The sequence below is a fragment of the Miscanthus floridulus genome, chromosome 8, assembly GCF_019320115.1.
Source record: "Miscanthus floridulus cultivar M001 chromosome 8, ASM1932011v1, whole genome shotgun sequence".
Taxonomy (NCBI): Eukaryota; Viridiplantae; Streptophyta; class Magnoliopsida; order Poales; family Poaceae; genus Miscanthus; species Miscanthus floridulus.
The window spans coordinates 98,635,133-98,656,161 of NC_089587.1; the positions used below are offsets into that span (position 1 = coordinate 98,635,133).

Consider the following 21,029-nt stretch of genomic DNA (forward strand, 5'->3'; position numbering starts at 1 on the left):
GTAATTAGCGAGACGAATCTTTTAAGCCTAAATAGTCCATAATTGAACAATTTTTACCAAATACAAACGAAAGTGCTACAATAACCAAAAGTCAAAAAAAAAAATTTCCGGAACTAAACGCGCCCTAACTAAACAAGGGCCGAATGTGGTCACTGGCAGTACTACACAAGCATCCAATGCGTCATTCAAACATACTACAAATGCAAACGAGGAACACGCACAGACGTGAGAATATCGTACGGTGAATATTAATAAAAAAATAAATTATAGAATTCGTCGATAAACCGTGAGACAAATTTATTAAATCTAATTAATCTGTCATTAACATATGTGTACTGTAGCACTTATTGTCAGATTATAAATTAATTAGGCTTAAAAGATTCGTCTCGCAAAGTAGTCACTATCTGTATAATTAGTTATTTTTAATCTATATTTAATACTTTATATATATGTGTAAAACGTTCAATATGATAGGTGTAAAGTTTCGGTGGAGAAACAAACATTCGATGCAGCGCGCGGCACCTCATGTTCCATCGCCCATCAAGGCATCAACGCACGACGCTACTCACCGTACGTAGTGACAACACCATGTAAGTTGTGACGTCAGAGGAGAGGAGAGGGCCGGAGATATGGCATCGCCGGTGGCCATCGGCATGGCGGTGTTCTAGCTGGGGCCGCACCGCGTGGACGCGAGGCACGTCGACCACAACCAGGTCCCCAGCGTGCCCAAGCCACTCATGGTGGTCATCCCCACCGACGCCGGCGACTACCCCGTCGCCATCTTCCTGCACGGTTGTAGCATGTTCAACAGCTGGTACGAGAGCCTCCTGTCGCACGTCGCGTCCCACGGGTTTATCTATTGGGGTTTAGTCCCACATCATATAGCAATGATGGGAGAGCACAACATATAAGGCGGAAGAAGTCTCCATCTATAAGGCTAGTCTTTTGGGTTGGAAAGGCCCAAGACCTTATATGTTGTAGCTCCGGTGGACCTGGGACCTGTGGGAGCGCAGGCTCGTGGTAACGAGCCGGGCCGGCTGTAAGCCAGCTCCAAGATCGTGAACTTGGAGTTTAGTCCCACATCATGTAGCGATAGTAAAATCTCGAGCATCACACATATGGCGATGTGTGACTAAGGGGGGTTTAGTCCCACATCACCTATCAGACTAGTCTTTTGGGTTGGGAAGGCCTAAGGCCTTATATGTTGTAGCTCCGGTGAACCGTCGAGCCGGCTCCAAGATCTTCCACAGGCTCGTGGTAACGAGCCGGACCGGCTATAAACCAGCTTCAAGATCGTGAACTCGGTTGGTGGTCACCACCTGTTCCAACATCATCGCCGTGGCACTCCAGGTCCGTCTCTGTCGTCGTCCTCGTCCTCGTCGTCGCCGTGCCGGCGCTGCATCATGTTTCCGTTCTTTTCCTGAGCTCTGAAAATACATCTGCATGCATGTCGTCGCCGCGGCTCATCGCAGCTCGGCGGCAGGACAAGATCGTGAACTCATCGCCGTGGCACTCCAGGTCCGCCTCTGTCATCGTCCTCATCCTCGTCGTCGCCGTGCCGGCGCTGCATCATGTTTCCGTTCTTTTCCTGAGCTCTGAAAATACATCTGCATGCATGTCGTCGCCGCGGCTCATCACAGCTCGGCGGCAGGACAAGATCGTGAACTCGGTTGGTGGTCACCACCTGTTCCAACATCATCGCCGTGGCACTCCAGGTCCGCCTCTGTCGTCGTCCTTATCCTCGTCGTCGCCGTGCCGGCGCTGCATCATGTTTCCGTTCTTTTCCTGAGCTCTGAAAATACATCTGCATGCATGTCGTCGCCGTGGCTCATCACAGCTCGGCGGCATCCTGCCGGCGCTCAACATGAAAGACTCGAAGGACATCGACGCCACCAGGCAGGTCACCTCCTGGCTCGCCGACAAGCAGCAAGGCCTGGCGCACGTCCTCACCAACATCCTCCACCTCCACGGCGTCAGACCGGACCTCTCCAGGCTGGCGCTGGCGGGCCACAGCCGCGGCGGCGACACCGCCTTCGCCGTGGCCCTCGGGCTCGGATCCTCCTCAGACACCGTCACAGCCACAGCCACCGCGCCAGCGTCGCCGCTCAAGTTCTCCGCCCTGATCGGCGTGGACCCCGTGGCGGGGCCATCCAAGCAGTTGCAGCTGGAGCCGAAGGTGCCGACCTTCACGCCCCGGTCCCTCGACCCGGGGATGCTGGCGCTGGTCATCGGCACGGGGCTCGGCCCCAAGCACGTCGGCTTGTCGCCGTGCGCCCCCGCGGGCGTCAACCACGCCGAGTTCTATGACGAGTGCGCGCCGCCGCGGTACCACGTCGTGGTGAGCGACTACGGGCACCTGGACATGCTGGACGACGACGGCGTGCCCTACGTCATCAACAACTGCATGTGCATGAGGAACACCAAGGACACCAGCAAGGACCTCGCCAGGAGGGCCATCGGGGGCGCCATGGTGGCGTTCCTCAGGGCCAAGCTGGAGGACCACGACGAGGATCTCAAGGCCGTGCTCGAGAACAGCCCTGGGCTCTCGCCGGCGGTGCTCGACCCAGTTGAATATGACTTGGCTTGATGAAGCCATGGATGGGCCGGGCAGGTTGCGTTGGCAATGGAGTGGCAGGTGCGTATGGCTGGCCGGTGTTCACGTTTCCACTTCTTGAATTGAATAATAAGCACTCGGATGTGTGTATGCTCGTGTGCCGTTTTCATTTAATCGTCCGTTTAGTCTGTTTAATTGACCGTTTAGCATGTTTAACTGACTGTTTATAGTTTGGTGTTTAGGAAAACACTGGTGCTATGTACCATTGTCATGCATGTCATGTGATCATGTAAGAACGCTTTTAAATTTCTTGAATAAGCAGAACACTCAGATATGTGCAGTGTTCGTGCTACAATTTTTGGCGCAACTTTTTCTTGATGGGTGTCAGAGAATACCTAAGCGCTAGCTACATTGTCGCTCCTTTCGGTAAGGTCCAAAGCTTTACACAACACATCGCATTTTTCGTTTGTCCTCATGTTCCACTTGCCACAACTGTCCACCGACCACCGGTGTGCGATGAATAGCAAGGATATGCATGTGGTAGTATTATATACTACATGCGTCCAAAGAAGAATGCAACTATAGGACTTATCTTAGTCAAACTAGTTTAAATTTAACTAAGTTTGTATAAATAGTACTAATATCTATGTCTCCAATAAATTTTATACAAATTATGTTTCATAATTAATCTAATGATACTTATTTTGTATTATGTATGTTAATACTCTTAGCCAATGTTCAAATTGTTTGACTTCTAAAAAATTGATAATTGCATTTTTTTTATGGACCGAAAGGGTATCATATATTATTGTGATGTGACACTGTTCACGCGCTTCCAAAATTCGTAGAGGTCGACGGAGATTGCTCTGATGCAAATACAAAGGAGCAACATTTAGGGCATGAAGGATTTGCACATAAATTTTACATAAATCAGTTTAAATTTTACTGAAAATACATAAATAGAAAAAGGTCCCATGTTCCCAATAGGATATAAACGAATACGGTGACTGAATAATCCTATTTTCACCATCACTAGTACACAGAATGGCGGTTTTAAACCTATTTTCACTGGCGCTTTTATTTAACAATCGTTAGCCTATTTTCACTGGCACTTTTATTTAACAATCCCTAGTGGTAAACGGCTAGTAAAAATCAGCTAACTTTACTGGCGTCAGCTAAGAACCACCACTGTAAATCGGAGAACCGCCACTATAAATATTTACATTGTCAGTTTTATTAGGAAAACCGCCACTGTAAATCAGAGAAAACCACCACTGTAAATGATTTTTCAGAAATTACAAATTGGGCTAAAAAATAGCAATTTTTCTGATTTCTAGCATTTTTTCATTTTCACGATAAATTCACGTAAGTCGCAATATGCGGGAATCAAACTCATAACCCCAGGCTTCACGTGATACACCCCTCACCACTACACCCCAAAGTGACTTGTGACTTAGCAACATAAACAATCCCCTAGTATTTACTCTGCTAGATTTTGAAATGAAGATTTTACCCTAAACGAATTCAAATGAAAAGGTTTCAACTATAGAGTTTTAGATCTCGTCGAGATCTATCGGCTTTTTAGAGGCATCTACAAACGATTTTTAGAAGTGTCTGCTTAGCCCATCTTTATTGTGCGTCTCTAGAAAACAAAATTTTGCCCAATTTGCATCTTTGGTCTAGGTTGTTTTTGTCCATCAGAGACTATTTGTAAAATTGAAAAGCAAAGGTATTTCAACCAATCAAATTACGAACCGTCTCTTTTTTTCTTGAATACGCAAAAGATTTGCGTATCGTAATTAGGAACCGTCCCTTGAAGTCGATGTTAGATAGGGCTAGAGAGCGTCTCTAGAAATCGATCTTTTATTACGGCTAGAAAGCCTACGACGAGATGAAGCGATGTTCCCCTTGCACTCTGCGTTAACGATCATTGGATTTCCCATTAGCTCGTCGTCCTTTACCGTATCCAATTGTAATCTAGCACCTCTTCGGCTCTTGCCAAACACGTGCCTAGCTGGTAGTATAATTGTGACGTGACTCGCTCGCGTGTCATCCTCAAGCATGTTGCTTTCTTCAATTTGTTCGATTTCGAAAGATCGTCTATCAGGTGCCCTCGTGGCCTTGTTTATTTTTTTTTAACATGAATGACTAGTGATAAAGTGAAACGGTCACGCTAGCAATAGCATGCCTCTGCATCCGGATACATGACAGCTACTACAACTGCTGGGTAATGAGAACACAAGGGGAAAGCGATCTGACTGACCGACTGTTAGCAGTCCAAATCTGAAACTGGAAGCATGGGAACACTCACAGCAGGAGCAGGTACAAAGGTGCAAATCATGGCCTTACCTAGCTAGCTTAATTAATTCCTAGTACGCGATGCACTGCTATTTTCGACTACCGTACCATCTGGCTTCATGTTACTTGTTTCTTGTTCAGCAGCCTGATGAACATTATCCCGGTCTGTGTTTGATTTGGAGAACAGAGCCAACGATTCCATGGCATTCCGTATCTGCATTTGAGGAAATTGAGGCATCTATCAGCTGTAGCATCATACCAATAGGTAAAGTGACTCATCGAAAGCTAGTGTACAAACATCTTATTCTTGGTAAAATTGGGAAGATGGCCTCTAGCACTCGCAGAAGTATACTAGTTTTTATCTTCAAATTCTCTCAAAAACTGAAGCTATACGTTGACCGTTGAGCAGAGTAGAACAACCAAGAAACAAGACTTACGTATTACAGAAGTCCTCATTCTGGATCACTACACGGTTAGCAATCATTCAGGCGCACTCAAATTCAGGTTAGAATTCAGTCTTTGTTCGGTTCCTTATATTTTTGTACAGACAGAAGACCGTGCATAACCGATTCAAGAGCTGTCGCGCCGCACAACAGTAGAATCCCCAGCTGGAACTGCAAATTATTGGTCCGTTCGCTTCGCTGAAAAAACAACTCAAAATATTGTTCTGGCTGATTCGTTGTGAGCGGCTTGGGCCCTTTTAAAACAACGAGATTCGGATTGTTTTGATCACCCAGTGAGGCACACATAGTTCCAGTAAATTTTCACTGAGTGAGTGCTTTTTCTAAAAGTTGTTAAATATGGTATTCTTCTGTTGTTAAACCAAAATTGTCTGGGTGGTTTAGTTGGTTAACACGTTAGTCTCACACTCTAAAAGTTATCAGTTCGAACCTAGGCTCATACATAATATTTTTATATTTTTTTCGAATTTGGGCTCAGACATAATATATTTTTATTTTTTCACTTCACTAGTTCACTAATAGCATTACTTTGATTTATATTTTTTCACTAGTTCACTAATAGCATTACTTTTTTCACTAGTTCACTAATAGCACTACTTTGATTTATCTTAGTTCAGTTCTAATTTGGGCTCAGACATAATATATTTTTATTTTTTCACTAGTTCACTAATAGCATTACTTTGTTTTATATTTTTTCACTAGTTCACTAATAGCATTACTTTGATTTATTTTAGTTCACTAATAGCATCACTTTGATTCGTAGTTTTTTCACTAGTACACTAATAGCAGTACTTTGATTTATTTTTTTAAGTAGCAGTACTTTTACTGTCAAGTGTTTGATAATGCGTATATTTTTCTTTACTAGTAGCAGTAGTTTGTTTACTATTGATTTTAATTTTTTAATAACAGTACTTTGATTGTCAAGCATTTGATAATGCACCCATTTGTTGTACCGCCTTCACGAGCTTTTTACGAGGATCAATAATAGAAGTCAATAGTTTTTTACTGGTGCAGGACTTATTTTTTTTTAACTAGTAGCAGTAGGAGTACTTTGATTTTTATTTTTTAGACCCCTTTAGAATGCAGGAATTTTACGAGAATTACGTAGGAATCAGTTCATTTTCATATAAAAACGTAGGAAACGGAAAAGAATCCCGCAATTCAAAGAGGCCCTTAGTAGCAGTACTTTAACCAACATGTATTTGATGATGGCACACATCGAGCTATTTGATTGATGGTTTTTACGGCTGATAAGTCGACTGATGATGTTTTATTGTGAGAGAAAAATATTATACCATGGCTGATAGGCTGGACTGATAAGTTCGGATTTACTACTAAACCAGGGCTTAGATTGTCAGACATAATATATATATTTGTTTGTACTTTTTTTTACTAGTAGTTTAGCGCTATAGCAATACTTTGACTGTCAAGCATTTGATGGTGCCACTTGCCACATATGTACTGTAGTGCCTTCACGAGCAATAGTAGACACGTCTTTAGATGAACTTTTCTTCACGAGGACAAATATAGGACATAAATGCATGTCAAGTTTTAAACTTCAAATCTTTGAGCAATAATTTGACTAACAATTTTTAACTAATATAACACAATATTGATATAGTTAGATTTATATTTAAATCATAAGTTTATAAGTATAAATAATATAAAATAAAATAAAATAGATGGTTAAAATTTAACTTAGGAGTTCGTGTCATGTTAAGCCGTGTCTTATAAAAGAGAATGAAGCGAGTATAACTCAATTGTTACATAAAAATATTCATGGTCATGTTGGTGACAAAATTCAACCATATCACAATTTGCTTTTAGTTCACTATAAATACTGATAATCGTTGGACATGTTATAATGTAGTGCTGAGTGTATTATTGATAATTATTTAAGTATGTTATAATGTAGTGACGAATCCATAATTTTGATATACAATTTACAAAGTAGCATAAAGTGTAAATTTAATTAGATGGTGTTAACAATTAAAACGCTAGAGTTCATGAATAAGAATATTAACATAGAATATTTAGATTTAAAATTCAAACCTAAAGAACTTAAAATGTATTAGCATTGGTTCCTAGATTGTTAATAAAGTCTGAGCCAACACTACAAAACATTTTATTGATTCCCGGATGGCGGCAGTGGCGGCGGCGACGGCAGAGGGCTATGGCGAGACCGGGAAGACGAAGAACGAGCGGGGAAATGGGTGGGCAAGGCGACTGAGTGCGGCCTGCCTGGGTTAGCAGCAGAGGGCAGAGGCAACCGTGGTCATTTGCCACCCCCTTGCTACCTCGGATCTGACGTGGACTCACGCGCTGTCGTGCCACGAGTGCAAATGTGTCATTTCTGTATCTCTTTTTTCCGTTGTATGCTAAAATCGTATTGTCATCCGTTGAAGTGAGATCTGAGCAGGTGGCGATTCTTATAACGATAAAAAGTTAAATCTCCCAAATTCCTGCAGGCGGCAGTGCCAGTTGTCATTAAATTCAATCCCCCTCCCTCGCCTTCCTCTTTCAATTAGTGCCTATTTAGTTCCTAAAATTTTACAAAATTTTTCAAGATTTTTTGTCACATCAAATCTTTGGACGTATGCATGAAACATTAAATATAAATAAAAAATAAAACTAATTACACAGTTTAGACAAAATTTACGAGACGAATTTTTTAAGTCTAATTAGACTGGGACCCTCGTTACTAAATAACAACGCTACGCTACCATTTTTTTTAAAAAAAATCGCCAACTAAACCAGGCCAACTGACGCCGCAATGGAGGAGGAGATCTGCCGCCGCCGCCAACGCTGCGCGCTCCGCCGGCGCTGCCGGATGAGCTCGTGGAAGAGGTCCTCCTCCGGTCCCCGCCGGACGACCCCGCGCACCTCGTCCGCGCCGCGCTCGTCTGCAAGCGCTTGTCCCGCCTCGTCTCGGCCCGCGCCTTCCGCCGCAGCTTCCGCGACTTTCACCTCCAGCGCCGGGTGCCCCGATGCTGGGGTTCCTCCACAACGAGCGCGTCGTGAATGAAGCCTTCTCCGCCCGCTTCGTCCGCACCTCCGCGTCCTGCCCGCCCCTCGACACCCAGCGCGGCTGGCTCGCGCTCGACGCGCGCGGAGGCCGCGTCCTCCTCCACCACCGCGCCGACGAGCACGCCGGCCGCGTCCTCTTCGACCGCGACGATGCGGTTTCTGTGGGGATTCGCATCGCCGTCTGGGACCCTCTCTCTCTGCCGGCGGCGGCGGCGGCTACCTGGAGCTGCCCGTCCCCGTCCTGCCGCGGCGCCCGCTCAGCTGGAACGCCGCGCTGCTCTGCTGTGACCAGAACGGCCTCCAGGACCACGCCGGCGGGTCCTTCCGCGTCATACTGGTGGGCACGGACCACGAGGGGACCTTCGCTTGCGTATACTCCTCGTTAGGGCCCGCGGCGTGGAGCGAGCCGATCTACACAGCGCAACACCCGGACCCTGGTGGTGCTGGTGGTGGCGATGTCGACCCGGTGCGCGGTGCCCTCGTCAGGAACGCGTTCTACTTCTTGTTCCAGGGGAGGACCAGCATCCTCAAGTACGACCTGGCCACGGGCGACATGTCTGTGATTCGACTGCCTCCGGCGTCCCATAGTGGACGGACGTCGCATACCATGCTCACGACCACGGAGGACAGAGGCCTGGGATTTGCAAGAGTGGAGGGCTCCAAACTTTGCCTCTGGTCAACGGAGCTTAGGCCCAACGGTGGTGCCCTGACAATGGAATGGACACAAGGCAGGGAAATTGACCTCCAGAGCCTGCTCCCCTCATCGATTTGCTTGGATTTGCGGATGGGGTTGGCATGATTTTGGTGCAGACGATCAATGGCTTCTTCTGTGTTGATGAAACGACTGGCCGGATCGACAAGCTTGTTGTAGATGGCACTGGCTTCTTCAGTGATATTGTTCCCTACGTGAGCTTCTACACTCCCTGGTACGTGGGGCAAATTGCCAGAACTATCAGAATGAGTTGGATTTCAGTTAGTGACAGTAGAACCATGGTGTGTGTGGCAAGAACAATGAGTTTATCACAATCTCGTGTCAAACTGGGTCATCTGATATACATGTAGCTGATTGATGGATATGGCACTCTGATGATTGGTATTATTTTGGCCAAGGTTGGAACTTATATCTAGAAGATAAAGAACAAAAAAGTCATTGCTTACATGGGATTTTACCCTTCGGATAGATATTACTCTCATGTCCATCCTTTAACCTTATATATACTTTCCTTTGTTGTGATTTAGCCGTTTTAAACATCAAATAAAGATTGTGGATGATATATGCTGAACAAAGAGAGGTGTTTCTCCAGATTTTGAGTCTACCTTATCTTACTGACTTTACTATGCAAATGCTGTTTGGTTAACCATTAGCAAGAACTTGTGGGCCCTTGTGGTTATGATAAATAAACAAATGTTTGATTGATGGCAAATCCATTTTTCAATCTGCTGATGCTGTTTTAATATCTTTGTTTTTTTGTGTGTGTGTTTCTGCAGCACTGGGAACGGCATCTACAAATGAGGGACCAAGTGCGAATGCATGAAGTGCATAGTCTCTCCTAAATCAAGAAGGAAGTGTGCGATCATTGTGGGATTTGTGGTAGGATTACTCTTGGGGATCCATGAATTTGCTGCTGGTTTTGTTAGGCTGTCGTCCATGGTTTGATCATTGTGATGGTTGATGAATTATTAGTTACCCTCTGTTCCAAATTATAAGCCACTTTGACTTTTTTGCTACGTTCATTTTGTTATGTATCTAGACATATGTTATATCTAGATAAATAGTAGAATGGATGTACCAAAAAAGTCAAAGCGACTTATAATTTGAAAAGGATGGAGTATAATTAATCATGTTGCTTCCTTGATCCCTGTTCGGCTTGCTGAATTTTGGCTGAAACTGGCTGAAAACACTGTTCTGGCTGAATTGTTGTGAGAGAAAAACACTGTTCCGGCTGAAAAAAGAAGCCGAACAAGCCGGATATGTGGTAAGCCGAACGGGAATGTCTCGAACTTTTGTTAGCAAGTGATGTATAATGATGCCATAGTGTCAAGGGAGTCGATCAGTTGTGTTGTTTCCACTAGCATTACTTATTAGTCCTCTAAGTGTACCACTGTATTAAATCCAGCAAACATATATGCAATATTATGGAATGGCAAGTGGCAGCCGTGTTGCAGAAACCCATGGGATGTCTCAACTTCTCCAAGTGAAAGCTCGCGTCTCTGTCTGGTGTGCGTGGGCGTGGGCGTGGGCGTGCGCTGGGACGGCCTCTACAAGTGAGGGATCAAGTGCGAGTGCATGACAAGTGCAAGGCCTCTCCTAAATTGACAAGGAAATGTCCAGAGGCAACCATAAGTGGGATCTGTAGTTTACTCCTACATCACTCTGTGAGAATCCGTGATTTTGTTGCTTTTTTGGTCTGCTGGCCTCCATGCTTCCTTGATCATTGTGTGAGAAATTCTATGCTTCCTTGATCATTGTGTGAGAAATTGTTAGACTAGTCTCTCATAGTCATAGCTCGTAAGTTAGGATTGTAGCCCAAAGTACCAGCAGCATCCTACTCACTGTTTGGGAATGAACACAATTCCTTTTGTCTGAAAACAGTGGTGCTCGGGGAAATGAATTCCATCAGCTTCAGAAAATTCAGAGGAAAAAATCAATCTGCTCCCTTCCCAGATTATACCTGTCAGGTTTACCGTCTTGCTTGCTTGCTGGTAGTCCACTGGCCATGGCTGTACCATGCGTCACCAGTTGAGATATTGTGCTTAGCCGACAACCCAGAAATGGCATCGCAATTTAGCAAAGGCAAATAGTGAAATAAGAGCTTTCAGCGGCAGTTGCTCAGTCATCCTCCACATTTCTTCAGAGGAGCAAAGACCTCTGCGCATTTCTTCAGTGGAGCAAAGACCTCTGCGGATGTTACCACTAAAACTCTTAAACAAATGCCGTGGAAACCTCACCATTATCATTTTTTTAACTGGCTCAACCAAACTCCAATTCTGGCTAGCTTAGCTAGCAAGTAACAACAACGAAAGGTCGTATTAGTCCGTTCTATACAGCATCATACCGTCAATTGGCATCAGCCACGGCACTGCCTTGACATTCAAGCAGTCGGAGACAATTTCCAAAAGAAGAAGAAACAGTCAGCGACATGAGAACCTATGGGTAAAAGCTGAAATGCATTAAACTGAACCTTCTTTGCCACTCAAGCAGTCTGCAGTCGCAGACAAGAGAACGTATGGCGGTATGGGTAAAAGCTGAAATGCATTGAACTGAACCTTTCTATTGCAAACAGTTACATGATTTATCTGTATTTTCTCTTTTCGAGGGCAACTGCGTAGCAGCTTACGTGACTAGAACATTCTAGCTTATAAATACTCCTTCAGTATGAGGAGGAGCTCAAGTAGTGTTTAATTAGATCACGGTGGGCTCATATCCTTCTTATTGTCCACTTGGATCTCAGACCTCCAGCAAACGAGCTTTCTCGTTTAGAATCGTCCCAGACCCTTCCCATAGCTCCCACAGCTCATTCCGTAACCATGACAAGTACATGACAGGCCCCAGCGTCGATGGCACCTGAAAGCCACAAACTGTCAGAACGAAGAGCAACAACTATACTATACCATGACTCGATCCTATGAGATACATACACGTGACCAAGTCACAGAAGCATAATTTAACAGAACGAAAAACAGCAGTGATGTCCAAAACCTGACTGTATAACCTGACAACACTTACCAGGTACAGTAAGGCTGGTTGGGGAGACTGAGACAAGATCCCAGCAGCTAATGCAGCTACCAAGCCAATACCATACCCAGTTAGAGCATACCACACATAATTCCGCCATTTTGGGGGAGACACATCTGATGGAACATTCACATCCTTGAACTTCAGGTTATCAAAAAAGAGTACCAGAGCTAGAAGCATCCCTGGAATGGCCTGCAGGAAGAAACAAGAATCTAGGTGATTAAATTCAAATCATCAGTGGTACGAATGGATTTTATTCAAAAGCACGAGCAAAGTTGATAAGTTACAGACTAGGCAGAAAAAGACTCAAATCACTATGATGCAGTCATGCTGCTTTTGCAAAATCCTATGAGCTGAATACATAAATCATGAATAACCAGCAGCAGGTGCACTGTATACTGTAACCACAGTACACAAAACATAGCTCTCATCAGTGTCATTGGATAGTTTTTAGGCTTAAAAACTTGCAAGATCAGGCATACTTTTGCTATTTATAACGTCACAGGTGTTACTTGGTCTGTTTCATCTCTGAACTGAGAACTATGGAGAAACAACATGCAGGAAGGAAGCAGATTTTCCCAGTTAGTAGGGATGCAAGTTCCCTTTTCTCTAGATCATTGGATTGACCCAAAACTCATCAAAATGAACTTATATATGATTTCAAAGCAAGAAAAACAGAATGCAAATGAACTAATTGTTCTCCACTTCTTGCAGCTACCACGTTTTGCCTAAGGTTAGTTGTGGCATACGCATTGACCAAACAGGCCCTTGGCAGTGATCCAGAGCTACAAAGTGGGCACCCAGTTGCATCCTGACCAATTAGATATAGATTTGTACAGTAGTTAAGTGCATTCCTGTAAACCAAAACTTATTCGTTATCGAGCTGATAGAGGAGTGCGCAGTGCATAGCTTGCTGCCTTGATAAACTAAGATTTGCCAAAAAGTGGCAGACACTGAACAATGGAAGTTGAGTTCACATAACTTCTTTCTTTGGTATGGCTTATCTTTGCATGTCAATTCCATCTATATAGCTAAAAAATGTTAATCAACATGTCATTTGGTCTTATTCTGAAACAGGAGTTTATACACAAAGACAAGACAAATAATATGAAGCTCAGCAAACGCTGAGGTATTAAAAGTAGAAGCACTTAAGGCTACTTATTCTATAGAGGGTTTAAGGACTAACAGCAGACATTATAAAAAGAAAAGGACTAAAAGCAAAATAAAAGCATGAAATATTAGCAAGAATAAGATTTATTGGGCTTACCATGTCTCCAAGGCCAAGCATCATGTAGTCACCAGGATTGTTTTTTTTTTTTGAACAAACTGGAAGGAGCTCTGCCTTTCAATTAAGATAGAGAAAAGAGGTTTTATGTACAGAGGAAAAAACAAAGCGGTTTTCCACCCAAATTACATGCTGGTCACAAGAACTACCCTCTCCACATCAAAGCCCTCTTTTTTTGTGCAATATCCTCTTTGATTCTAAAGGCAACCTGCCATGCTGATTCTTGGACGTTTTGGAAGATTCTTCTATTCCTTTCTTTCCAAAGGTTCCATAGCGTGTAGATCACCATACCGTTGAAGCGTCTTCTCTCTTGTTTGGAGATCTTGGCTGCAGCCTCCTCCCACCAGGCCTTTAGATGTGGAGGGTCGTGAGGGGGTTGCATGAGCGGTACATCAAAATGTTCCCAAGATAGAATTTGGCTCCAAACTATTTTGGTGAATGGGCATAGCAGTGATAGATGAAGTCCTGTTTCCAAAGACCCATTACACAGGACGCAGTGCTCTTGATGAGGCCATCCTCTTTTTTGCAGGTTGTCCGCTGTTAGGATTTTTTCTTGTATTAGGATCAAGGCAAAAACTTTGCATTTGTTTTCCGTGTGAGCCTTCCATATGAGGTCGCTCCGGAACCCTCCATAGCAGCCTTTGAATTGAATCCTGTATGCTGAGCGGGTGGAGTAGTTGCCATCTGCTGTCCATCTCCAAACAATGGAATCATTCACGCCTGGTTCCTGGAACAATCCCACCCAACAAATTCCTGGGAAATACAAGCTTGACTGGAAGCTCCAGCTTCTTTGTAATCAATTGCAACCCAGGCAGGCTGAGCTTATTTGCTACTGTGTGGACAGGATTAGATGCCTTCTGAGTGGCAACAGAGACCATGGCATTTGCTCCAAAGAACCTTTCTGAGAAGAACACCCAGAAAATATCATACACAAACAAGCAGGCAAGAAGCAGCGCACAGATCTTTATGTTGGGAAGCCTCACATGGCTGACAAACGCTATACATATGGAAATCCCCAGTACGTTATTTAGCAACCAATGCCCTGAAACCAACCAGGCTAAGACTGTGGCTATGCAGAAGAGCATCAGCAAACCTTGCAACCGTGTAAATGACTTTGAACAACACCTGGACACGAATGGGTCCATTAGATTGAATTGTGTCTTGAGATAGGTGATGTGTGGAGACAGGCAAAAGAACAGTGCCATCGCTGAGGCCACAGCAGTAAAAGCAGTCACGAGATGTGAGACAGACGAGAACAAGTAGAACATCAGCAACAGACTGCATGAGCTTGCAAGGGGAATCATTAGAGCCTGCGACCGATCCAATGTAATGGAAGCCTCTGAAAAATCCAAGTTCCTCTCCATCTCTTTGCCATAGTCCAGAGCACGCGCTGCTGATGCATAGGCCACAGAAATGGCTGTGGCAATTAGAGCAAGTGATGCCGGCTCGAGCAAGTAGGTCAATTTCCACAAGGATTCCATCCTATGTATGGAACTATGGAAAATCAATAGCAGTCCGCGCTTATTCTATGCTCCGACTTACCCAACCCAGGTATCTTCAACCTGCCATACCAAAAAAGAGTACCAGAGCTAGAAGCATCCCTGGAATGGGCTGCAGGAAGAAACAAGAATCTAGGTGACTAAGTTCAAATCATCAGTGGTACGAATGGATTTTACTCAAAAGCATGAGCGAAGTTGATAACTTGGCAGAAAAAGACTCATTCACTATGATGCAGTCATGCTGCTTTTGAAAAAAAATCCTATGAGGTGAATACACAAATCATCAATAGCCATCAGCAGGTGCACTGTATATTGTAACCACAGGGGCACACAAATCGTAGCTCTCATCAGTGTCATTGGATAGTTTTTAGGCTTAAAAACTTGCAAGATCAGGCATACTTTTGCTATTTATAACGACACAGCTGTTACTTGGTCTGTTTCATCTATGAACTGAGAACTTTGGGGAAGCAACATGCAGGAAGGAAGCAGATTTTCCCAATTAGTAGGGATGCAAGTTCTCTTTTCTCTGGGTCATTGGATTGACCCAAAACTCATCAAAATGAACTTATATGGTTTCAAAGCAAGAAAAATAGAATGCAAATGAACTGATTGTTCTCCGCTTCTTGCAGCTACCACATTTTTCCTAAGGTTAGTTGTGGCATAGGCATTGACCAAACAGGCCCTTGGAAGTGACCCACAGCTACAAAGTGAGTACTCCTGAGCTAGCAGCGCCACACGTGCTGCACGACCATGTACTTGGACACCACACCATGAGCGTGAGACTTTGTACGTGTTGATGAGAGAGCCTAGGACAATAATTGTGACGTGACTCACTCGCGTGTCATCCTCACGCATGTTGCTTTCTTCCAATATGTTCGATTTCGACGAGATATATAGTAATATATATTGATCATCTATCAGGTGCCTGTTTTTTAACATGAATTTGCAGTAATAAAGTGAAACGATTATCACTGAAACGGTCACGCTAGCATGCCTGTCCATCCGGATACATGACAACTACAACTGCTGGGTAATGAGGACACAAGGGGAAGCCGATCTGACTGACCGACTGAACATGGAAACACTCACAGTATATAAAGGTGCAAAGCTTAATTCCTAGTAGGCGATGCACTGCTACTTTTGATTAATGTACCATCTGGCTTCATGTTACTTGTATCTTGTTCAGCAGCCCGTTGAACACTATCCCTGTCTCTGTCTGATTTGGAGAACAGAGACAACGATTCCATGGCATTCCTTATCTGCATTTGAGTAAATTGAGGCATCTGTCAGCTGTAGTATCATAACAGGTAAAGTGACTAATCGAAGCAGGATGTACACTAAAAGCTAGTGTACAAACATCTTATTCTTGATAAAATTAGCACTCTCAAGAACCGAAGCTATATGTTGACTGTTGGAACACAGGATTTTTTTTTTTTTCATGTTCTTGCGTTTCTCCTGTGAAATTACTGCGTTCCAAAAACAAGAAAACAGTACAATCCCCGGCTGGAACTGGAAATCACTGGTTGCTGTATCCCAAGCAAGTTCAAGAGTCGGCAAAAGGTAATCTAGGCTTAGCTACTAACCGCATTGGAACAACAGGCATAAGCATGCTCCTAGTCCTAGCCATGATTTAACTTTTCACTCACAATATCAAACTAACTAGTAAACAGCAGTTGTAGGAAAGGAGGAGTACGGTGCGTACAGGGTTGGGGTAGCTGGGGCCGTAGTCGGCGGTGAGGAGCAAGTAGGCGGCGGTGGCTGCGCCGACCATCGCCGTCCGGCGAACTATCCTGTCGGATCTCGGGACCACCGGCGGCATCGCTGCAATGCCTTTGGTCGCTGGAGGCGGCGGCGGCGTGCTTGGGCCCTTTTTAAGCACGAGATTCGGATTGCTTTGATCACTCAGTGAGGCCCGCATAGTTCCAGTTGCTTTGATCACTGAGTGAGTGCTTTTTAAATGTTTTTAAATAAATTATCCTTTTGTTGTAAAATCACAATTGTCTGGGTGGTGTAGTTGGTTATCACGTTAGTACTAGTTTTTTCACTAGTTCAGTAATAGCTTTACTTTGATTTATATTTTTAAGTAACAGTACTTTTACTGTCTAACATTTGATGATGCGTATTTTATTTTCAGTAATAGCAGTACTTTGATTTTGATTTTTTAATAACAATACTTTGATTGTCAAGCATTTGATAATGCCACCCATTTGTTGTCCTTCACGAGCAATTAGTAGACACGTGTTTAAAACAACTTTTCTTTATGAGGACCAATAATAGAAGTCAATTGTTTTTCTACTAGTACATAATTTTTACGAGTAGCAGTACTTTAACCGGCAGGCATTTGACGATGCCACAGATAGAAAAATACTGAACCAGGACTCAGACTGTACATAATATATATTTTTTGTACTTTTTTACTAGTAACAGTACTTTGACTATCAGGCATTTGATGATGCCACTTGCCACATGTGTACTGTAGTGCCTACACGAGCAATAATTGACAAGTCTTTAAAACAACTTTTCTTCACGAGGACAAATATAAGACATAAATGCATATCAAGATTTAAAATTCAAATTTTTGAGCAATAATTTGACTAACAATTTTTAACTATTATAACACAATATTGATCAGTGACGGAGCTAGCATCAACTCGTAGGAGGGGCCAATTTGTCTTATGATGCTCAAAGTGTACACAAATACCAGATCAATTAGTCACTAACCATAAACTTCATGCAAATTAAGACCTCAAATATCCAACAAATGGTATCAAGTAGACTCTATTAAGTACAAATCAACATTTAAATAGTAACGTTTAGTACACTGTATAGGCTATATATAGAGAATAGCTCTGCAGATTAGTATGGAAATTAAAAAAGAAGCAATAAAATATGAATTAGTAGCCTAAACTTAATACTTAGGCTCTGGCAAGGTGGGGCCAAGGCCCCGGTTGGCCCGGCCTTAGCTCCGCCAGTGATATTGATATAGTTAGATTTATAATTAAATATACTATCAATAAGCATAAATACTATAAAATAAAAAATAGATAGTTAAAATGTTAGATGTCAAGTTATGTCTTATAAAAGAGAATGAAGGGAGTCAATTCTTACATAAAAATATTCATGGTCAAGCTGGTGACAAAATTCAACTATATCACAATTTGCTTCTAGTTCATTATAAATACTGATAATCGTTAGACATGATATAATGTAGTGCTGAGTGTATTATTGATAATTATTTAATTATGTTATAATGTAGTGATGAGTCCATAATTTCCATATACAATTTACAAAGTAGCATAAAGTGTGATGTTAATTAGATGGTGTTATAACAATTAAAACACAAAGTTCATGAATAAGAATATTAACATGGAATATCTAGATTAAAAATTCAAACCTAAAGAACTTAAAATGTATTAGCATTGGTTCCTAGATTGTTAACAAAGTCTGAGCCAACACTACAAAACATTTTTTCATTATTGGAGTTTGCAAGCATTTTAAAACACTAAGAGGGCGTGCCCGCTCCCACGCCACAACAGAATTAAGGCTACCACAATTATCAAAGCAGTTGCTTGGTTGAGCATTAAGTTTAGGTTCATCACAACTTTTTCAACTTGCTGGAGTAGTGAATCTCGTTCGATTTCCATGCCTCACCTTTGACGCCGCCACAATATGACGTGACAACATGTGGCCAGAAAGCAAACATCCCCTAAGAGCCTATTTGGAACATAAGATTTACAAGAATTATGTAGAAAATTCACAAGAATGAAACAAAAAAACACTGGAAATAGGAAAAAAATCATATATTCCAAGCATGACTAAAATTATATCCGTAATGTACAAAAAGAAACGAAACTAACAAAACCATTCAAAAAAATGTTTAACTAAAATTTATATAAGAATACACTCCTTCCGTCCAACAAAGAATGTCATTTTTACTCCCCGAGAAGTTAAACATTTTTAACATTGACCAATCATCTATAAAAATATTATTCTTTATAATGCATAATTAGTAAAATGAGATGATCGCTGAATATATTCTAATAAATTTATTTAAAAATATAAATATTATTAATATCTTTTATAAAGCTGTGACCCGCACGCATCGTTCTTTAATTTCTAGGGGGGAGGTTCATGAGAAAACTAGAAAAGCCAAGCGCGGCGTTGCCACGCCCTACTTTGTTGGAGGAAACCAGCTAGTTAACTTAAGTTGTTTGCCAAATGTGCTACTGACATCCGGCTTCTTTTTGGCAGTCTGGTTTATTTTTGAACGATTTTAATGCCCTCAAAGTTACCTTCTTGTTCAGAAGGCTTAAAAACTACCGGGCGCTCCTTGGTAACAGACTGCAAGATATGGAGAAGAAAAAAAAAAGGAGTATGCTTGGTAACAGACTGCAAGATACGGAGAAGAGAAAAAGGAGTAGGAGCATATCCAACCTTGAACTGGATATATATATATATATCAACATATTGAGCTCACAGCTCCATTGCCAACAGAAGTGCCATTCCATTGAATAGCCCAAGGACGTGGAGCCAAATATAGAGTTGTAGTAATTCAGAAGCAATGATGAAATTTATCTGTGAACTCAAAACAAACTGACTATACATAAATTTGATTAGTGTGTGTAAGGAATGAAGTACTTCTGTTGTTAATTAAGCATGTCTCTAGTTGTCGTGTTTATCTCCAGTAAATTCTGAATACAACTTCATCTGCAATCTTCAGCTCTAGATTCAATAGGAATGAATTGGAGAGTATCGATGGACCCGCAAAGGGACACTTCAAAATGAAATTCGTCCAGATATCCATCTCACCAACAGTTATGCAGTAGTGGCATTTGGGCAAAATATCAATCTCACCAATAGTTACTACAATGAGATTGCGGGTATTACTACAATGCTTCTTGAATTAGGAAAAGAAACTTTTCCAGAAATTCTTTCTGATCAACATTAAATGATTTGGATATATATTGTTTGTCCGGTGATGCTTGATTTGAAGGCAATCAAAACAATGATGCTTGGTTTGAAGACAATCAAACCAATGTAACGACTTGGACAGGACATGGACTAACCGATGGGTGAATCTGTTGAGCCTTGTCCATATAGTCCATATAGTCATTCTGTCAAGCACTTGGCATGCAGACAACATTACAGTTTCGTTTCAGAAGCAATGGAGCGATTGAATTTCATCTTGCTACTACACTCTATAAGAAATAAAACGGAATTGGGGGCTAGAGCTCATGTGTTCTCTTGCCCGAAACCATGAAGCGGAATCTGGTCGCCATGACTGCAGACTTCGGAGTTTGTAGGGGAAGTCAGAGGATAGGAACACGGAACGGAAGAGGTGGCTGAGATAGAGTGGAAGGAGCCTATCTGCTGTGCGGATGGTGAGATCGCGCATGTTCTCGGCGAGTGTCAGGGCAGAAGGATTCGTCAATGGCAGCGGAAAGAAGCGGACCTTTGTGCGCACACGCCTTGTCCTTGCGCCTTCTGCTCTGCCGCTCGCCCTGGCTCGCCGGGTTCTCCGTCATTATTGCAGGAGGTGGCCTCGTCGCGTCGCACCACCGCCGCGCGAGACACTAGGACAATCGTCTCCGTCTCCGCTTCCACTTTGATCGCCACCACGTTGCCTATACGGCTATACCCATCATCGCAGTGACTGTGCTCGCCTCCGTGGCCGTGACTTCTCGCAGATGTTGGGCGGCGGGCTCCGTGGCTGCGAGCACGGACTCACGAGATAGGCGGAGGATGGCCGGTGGCCGGTGGGACCGTGGGACGATGGGGACGCGGTGTGCGCTTGGGACGAAGAATCTAGAAACGCCGGTTCGTCTGCTCGTGGTTGTGATCACAATCTGGTGGCCGAGAAGAGGCCACGTGGCAAAATGAGGTGCCACGGATCATGGTGCAAAATTCGTCTTTTAAGCAGAAATGTTATACAACACGTGTGTGTTAGGAAAAAAAAAACACATGAATTTTAGTCCACCGGATCATTGTCTCGGTTTATCTGCATCCGTCGGATCTGTGTCCGTCAGGCTAGCAGCGCACCAGCAGCGCAGCGCATCACCGGCCATGACGCGACGCGACCCATGACGCGACACCAGCCGCGTGCGTCCGTCAGGCCAGTAGCGCAGCGCCGGCCATGACGCGACACCGCAGTGCTATGGAACCAACCCCT

At 43.3% G+C, this 21,029-nt stretch overlaps 3 protein-coding genes and 1 pseudogene across 4 annotated transcripts; 2 read left to right on the top strand and 2 right to left on the bottom strand.

The window, feature by feature from the left end:
- Window positions 1–629: 629 nt before the first annotated feature.
- Window positions 630–2,627, top strand: LOC136469622 (chlorophyllase-1-like; annotated as a pseudogene).
- A 5,435-nt stretch (window positions 2,628–8,062) lies between these two features.
- LOC136473057 (uncharacterized) lies at window positions 8,063–10,509 on the top strand. Its single transcript, XM_066470756.1, has 2 exons — window positions 8,063–9,266; window positions 9,829–10,509. The coding sequence occupies exon 1, from the start codon at window positions 8,301–8,303 to the stop codon at window positions 8,724–8,726; it is 426 nt and encodes a 141-aa protein (XP_066326853.1). The 5' UTR covers window positions 8,063–8,300; the 3' UTR covers window positions 8,727–9,266; window positions 9,829–10,509.
- Window positions 10,510–11,661: 1,152 nt separating this feature from the next.
- LOC136477065 (signal peptide peptidase-like 1) lies at window positions 11,662–14,958 on the bottom strand. Its single transcript, XM_066475081.1, has 4 exons — window positions 14,080–14,958; window positions 13,344–13,402; window positions 12,068–12,268; window positions 11,662–11,905 (listed from the first exon to the last, which is right to left on the bottom strand). The coding sequence occupies exons 1-4, from the start codon at window positions 14,840–14,842 to the stop codon at window positions 11,789–11,791; spliced, it is 1,140 nt and encodes a 379-aa protein (XP_066331178.1). The 5' UTR covers window positions 14,843–14,958; the 3' UTR covers window positions 11,662–11,788.
- Window positions 14,959–15,745: 787 nt separating this feature from the next.
- Window positions 15,746–20,644, bottom strand: LOC136473058 (uncharacterized). Of its 2 annotated transcripts, none has more exons than XM_066470757.1 (2): window positions 16,563–20,644; window positions 15,746–16,119 (listed from the first exon to the last, which is right to left on the bottom strand). In XM_066470757.1, exons 1-2 carry the CDS (start codon window positions 16,776–16,778, stop codon window positions 15,970–15,972), a joined length of 366 nt encoding a protein of 121 aa, XP_066326854.1. In that variant the 5' UTR covers window positions 16,779–20,644; the 3' UTR covers window positions 15,746–15,969. The 2 variants fall into 2 exon arrangements, 1 of the variants encoding a protein (XP_066326854.1); XR_010762478.1 differs by having other exon boundaries at window positions 15,985–16,119; window positions 20,313–20,644.
- Between the last annotated feature and the right edge of the window lie 385 nt (window positions 20,645–21,029).